This window comes from Gossypium hirsutum, chromosome D08 (genome assembly GCF_007990345.1).
Source record: "Gossypium hirsutum isolate 1008001.06 chromosome D08, Gossypium_hirsutum_v2.1, whole genome shotgun sequence".
Lineage (NCBI taxonomy): Eukaryota > Viridiplantae > Streptophyta > Magnoliopsida > Malvales > Malvaceae > Gossypium > Gossypium hirsutum.
The window spans coordinates 23,423,823-23,428,177 of NC_053444.1; the positions used below are offsets into that span (position 1 = coordinate 23,423,823).

Sequence of the window (4,355 nt, forward strand, 5' to 3'; positions counted from 1 at the left end):
TTCAAACAGTATTAGCCTTCATAGCTGGACTTGGTGCCTAAGAATATCCTTGCGCGACCAGTCAAACCTTGTTGCGTCCAATAGTATTGTCCACATTTTTCTTAATCTTGAATAGCCATTTACAACCTACTAGTGATCTGTCCGAGGAAATTGGCACCACTTCCCATGTTTTATTACAAATTAGAGCATTAAGCTCATCATGAATTGCCTCTTGCCATGTTGGAATGCCCATAGCTTCATGAATATTTGACGGTAGCCACATATGCTTTCGGTTTGAAAATCCCAACCTTACTCATTGTGACCATTGGATGGGTATTACCAAGCATAGGTTTAGGGGGCAAGAAGGAATCGAAGACCTGTGGTGTACTAGGTAAAGAATCACTGTTACAAGTAGAGGAAACCACATCAACAGGCCTCAAACTTTTAGTATGACTAGAACCAACATCAGATTGTGAAGATACTATATCATCAGTATTGGAAGCCACTTGCACCACTGAGGTAGGACCAGACACGGGAACTAGAACTGGAAGAATGGTAACCAAGGAGGGACTTTATGAAGGAATAGTGGAAGTTGGTAGTGTGGACTTGGCATAGGGAAAAACCCCTTTTCAAATCGCACATGTCGAGAGACATAAATCCTCCATTTCTGATCTAAGTATTTTTTTTCCCTCGTTGATTGGAAGCAGATCCCAGAAAGGTGCATTTGTACCTTATTTGATCAAAGGGATGCTTAAAATGCAAGTTCCAAGAATAGTCTTCATTTTGTTAAACATTTAAGAATAGTCTGTTTAAACTTTAAAACTTACATATATTGTTAGGTAAAAAGCTTTTTTTGGGTGAGAGAACATTAGCTTAATTTGGTGGCCAAAGTTAAATTAAGGATAATCTAATTTGTCTAAACATTGGTGTATGTATTAACATTAAATAACAATAGAGATAAAAGGTGTTGGGGGAGTTATGAAATGAACTGTAGGCCGACAAGACAGGTGGATCCGTTAATAGCCGTTGTGGTTTTTAAGTTTTAACGGCTTTTTAAAAATGGAAGGGTAATTAAATTAATTAATTAATTAATTGTTTTATATGATAATTCTAGCCTCAAATGCCAATCATTTTTCAGATTTTACAATAAATTTCCTCGCCTCTTCTTTATAATGATTGCCTTTGTAAAACCCATTTCTTTTTTACATTAAACCTGACACGGTTGAACTTGGCTTTGCTTTGTTCTTGAATGCAAAGCAAAGCGCCAAGCCAACCATTCCCAGGTCTCTCATTTCGAGAGCTTCTGCGTGTTCCTTTTCTCTTCTTTTTTCTCTATTGATTTGTGTTGTTGTGATTGAGAGCAGCTATCCTGAGAATTAGAATTGACTGTTTATCCGTGAATTAGGGGGGGGAGGGCGTGCTCTAAAGATCAAACTTGTTCCTTTCTGCAAAACTATCAGGTACCCTTGTTCCTTTCAGAGTTTGTTTGAATTTGGTTTCTCTTTTAATTATGTCTTCTTTGTGTTTGATTATTTGCTTCTTCGCCGCGTGCTTGTTTATAATAATATAGCTTTTTTAGCCATGCATTCTCTTTTCATAGCCTGATCTTCTATCGCAATTTGTCATTTCGGATGCCAATATGTAAAGGAGAACTGAGAGTTTTTTGTGTGAGAAAACAGAAGCCGGATCTGCTTGCTTGACATCTTAGGAAGTTGATGGCTGCTAGTACAGCAACTTCGCCAGTTCATGAAACGGATATTACAGTTCTAAAAGAAACACTTCGCTCTCAACAGCAACTTCTGCAGAAGCTCTATGCGGAGCTTGATGTGGAAAGAGAAGCTGCCGCCACCGCTACCAATGAAGCTTTGTCGATGATCCTGCGGTTGCAAGGTGAGAAGGCCGCCATGAAGATGGAAGCAAGCCAATACAAGAGATTAGCAGAAGAAAAGATAAGCCATGCAGAGGAATCTCTTGCGATTTTTGAAGAGCTTATGTATCAGAAAGAAATGGAAATTTCTGCTCTCGAGTTCCAAATTGAGGCCTACAAATACAAACTTATGAGCTTGGGGTGTGATGAATTGGATGATTTTGACAAAAAGTTTCCAGAGAATCCATTTGCAGAAAGAAATGGAGAAAAGGGCGCTAAATCTACTATGAGAAGACTCAGCTCTCTGCCTTCGCTTTTTCCCACAGATTTCTATAAAATGAAGAGTTCCAGTGATGGAAAAAAGCATGCGGTTCCAGCGGCAGAAACAAGTTCAAGCATAGGTGCGGGGAATACGGAGTTACTAGTTCGAGATCATGGTTTGGATTCAAGGAGGAGTTCGCCACGCTCGGTTGACTTCAATTCTTTCTGGGAACAGATCCGAACACTAGATGAAAAGGTGAAAGAGATTTCGGATTGTAAAGAAGTTGGTAAAAACAAGTTACCGAAAATAAAAGTTAAAGCGGTATCCCAAAGTACCAGTCCAAGAGCAAAACTTCCCCCTAAATGTCGAATAAAAACTTGTGAAGGTTCATCAGAGAAAGCCACTCCAAATTCTGCCAATTCTTCTAACACTGTTCATGATGTATTTGAGGTCCAGTGCAAATTTGAAGCTCCAGAAAGCAGTGAAAGAAACAAAAGTTGTTTTAATGGGGAAAAGAACAAAGGGAAGTCATATGTGGAAGAAGATAATAGGCTTAAGAAGCCAGATTTGTTCCTGATTGGATCACCTGTAGATGATGATAGTGACTGGTTCAGCAAGGACGACTTTCAAAGTCTAAAGCCTGGGAAAAAAGGATATAAACTGATAGACGAAATGAATCCTGATCCCGATCCCGACTATGAATCACCTGTTGAATATGATACCGAATGGATAAAGATGACTAACTTGCAAGGCACAAAGCATGAGAAAAGATCATGTAACCCGAGCGATGAGACAAATGATGACTGCAAATCATCTCTTCTTCCCCTATCCACAGGAATTACTAACTATCGATCAGAACTGCAACTGCTGGCTCAGAGAGTTGAGCAGCTTGAGGGTAGAAGAAATAATACAAAACGTGAAATTAGTGAAGGGAGGGAAGATGAACTGAATTTGTTGAAGCAGCTAAGAGAACAACTTAATTCAATACAGTCTGAGATGAGAAGTTGGAGACCAAAGAAATCATCTCCTTCAGATGAGGTGCATCTACTTCCTCTCCTAGAGGTATGCCTTTCCTATTCCTTTCAGTTTCTTGTTGCAAATTGTATTTAAGTTTCAAACGCCCCCACATGCAAGCTGGATGAATAATTAATGAATATGCACACGGAATCTAATGTAGAAAAGAAAAATGCAAGCTAAACAAGTATTAGAACATCAATGCACATCCTAATCGACAATAAGACACCATCAATTAGACACTTGGTAATGAAATATTGAAGGGAAAAAGTGGTTCTGAGAATTTTAACTCGAGCTTGATAACGGTAAGACCGATATCATATTGATTTGGTTAATCAGTGAAATTAAAAACTAAAAACCCATAGCAAATATTCCTTTGTTCGGCTTGCAGAAATTAATGGCAACAGGAAAAGGCAAAGACTTCCCAAGTTTTTTCTGCATTTTGGGTTTCATTATATACATACTTGCATACACATGCATATATATATATAATTTCTTCAAAGCTTGGCAATGCAACTGATTTATGTATGTGGACAGGTAATGCTGTACTTTTGGTTGTAATCAAGCCATTGATGTAGAATCAACTCAAGAAAGCAATAGTGACCTCGGCACATGATGGATTGAAAAACTGATCATGCATTACTTTATAATGGTATATTTTGATCTTCTAGTGGGTAACATTATACAACATGCATTACTTTATAATGGTATATTTTGATCTTCTAGTGGGTAACATTGTACAACAGATAATTCTTTTTGTATACAGATTGTTCTGTTTTGTTTTGTATATAAAAACAAGTATGATGCATCCACTAGGAAAACAAGAAAATGTGATTGTTTCCGGCATTTAGAGGTTTGTTTGACCTCTTTCATGTCTGGATTTTCCTCCTGAATTTTGGGATGGTTTGTAAAAATGAGCAATTTATTCATTTATTTATTCTTTGTAACTCAAAATAATGCGAAAAATCAAAGCTACTAATGTCACGGGGATAGAACTTTAGTCTCGTAATCTGTGCAACCTTAGGCGATCTTTTTGTTCAAACACACCTAAGTCAGCCTAACACCAAACAATTGAGGGTTCACCTAAAATTCCTCCAATGCGCCAACTTATATAGTGGAAGTAACACAAATCAAAAGAAGACTTAAAAGAACAAAATAGCCATAGGAAACAATGCACAAGAGGTGTTTGAGTAAATGCTCTCAATTGTATCCACTTTCTCAAAGAATACAAAA

The 4,355-nt window shown here is 37.7% G+C and overlaps 1 protein-coding gene across 2 annotated transcripts; it reads left to right on the forward strand.

Moving 5' to 3' along the window:
* Nucleotides 1-760: 760 nt before the first annotated feature.
* Nucleotides 761-4,086, forward strand: LOC107912310 (uncharacterized). 2 transcript variants are annotated; one of them, XM_016840419.2, is made up of 3 exons: nucleotides 761-1,439; nucleotides 1,659-3,170; nucleotides 3,660-4,085. In XM_016840419.2, exons 2-3 carry the CDS (start codon nucleotides 1,695-1,697, stop codon nucleotides 3,681-3,683), a joined length of 1,500 nt encoding a protein of 499 aa, XP_016695908.1. In that variant the 5' UTR covers nucleotides 761-1,439; nucleotides 1,659-1,694; the 3' UTR covers nucleotides 3,684-4,085. The 2 variants fall into 2 exon arrangements, with proteins under 2 accessions (XP_016695908.1, XP_016695918.1); XM_016840429.2 differs by having other exon boundaries at nucleotides 1,112-1,439; nucleotides 1,627-3,170; nucleotides 3,660-4,086.
* Nucleotides 4,087-4,355: the final 269 nt, after the last annotated feature.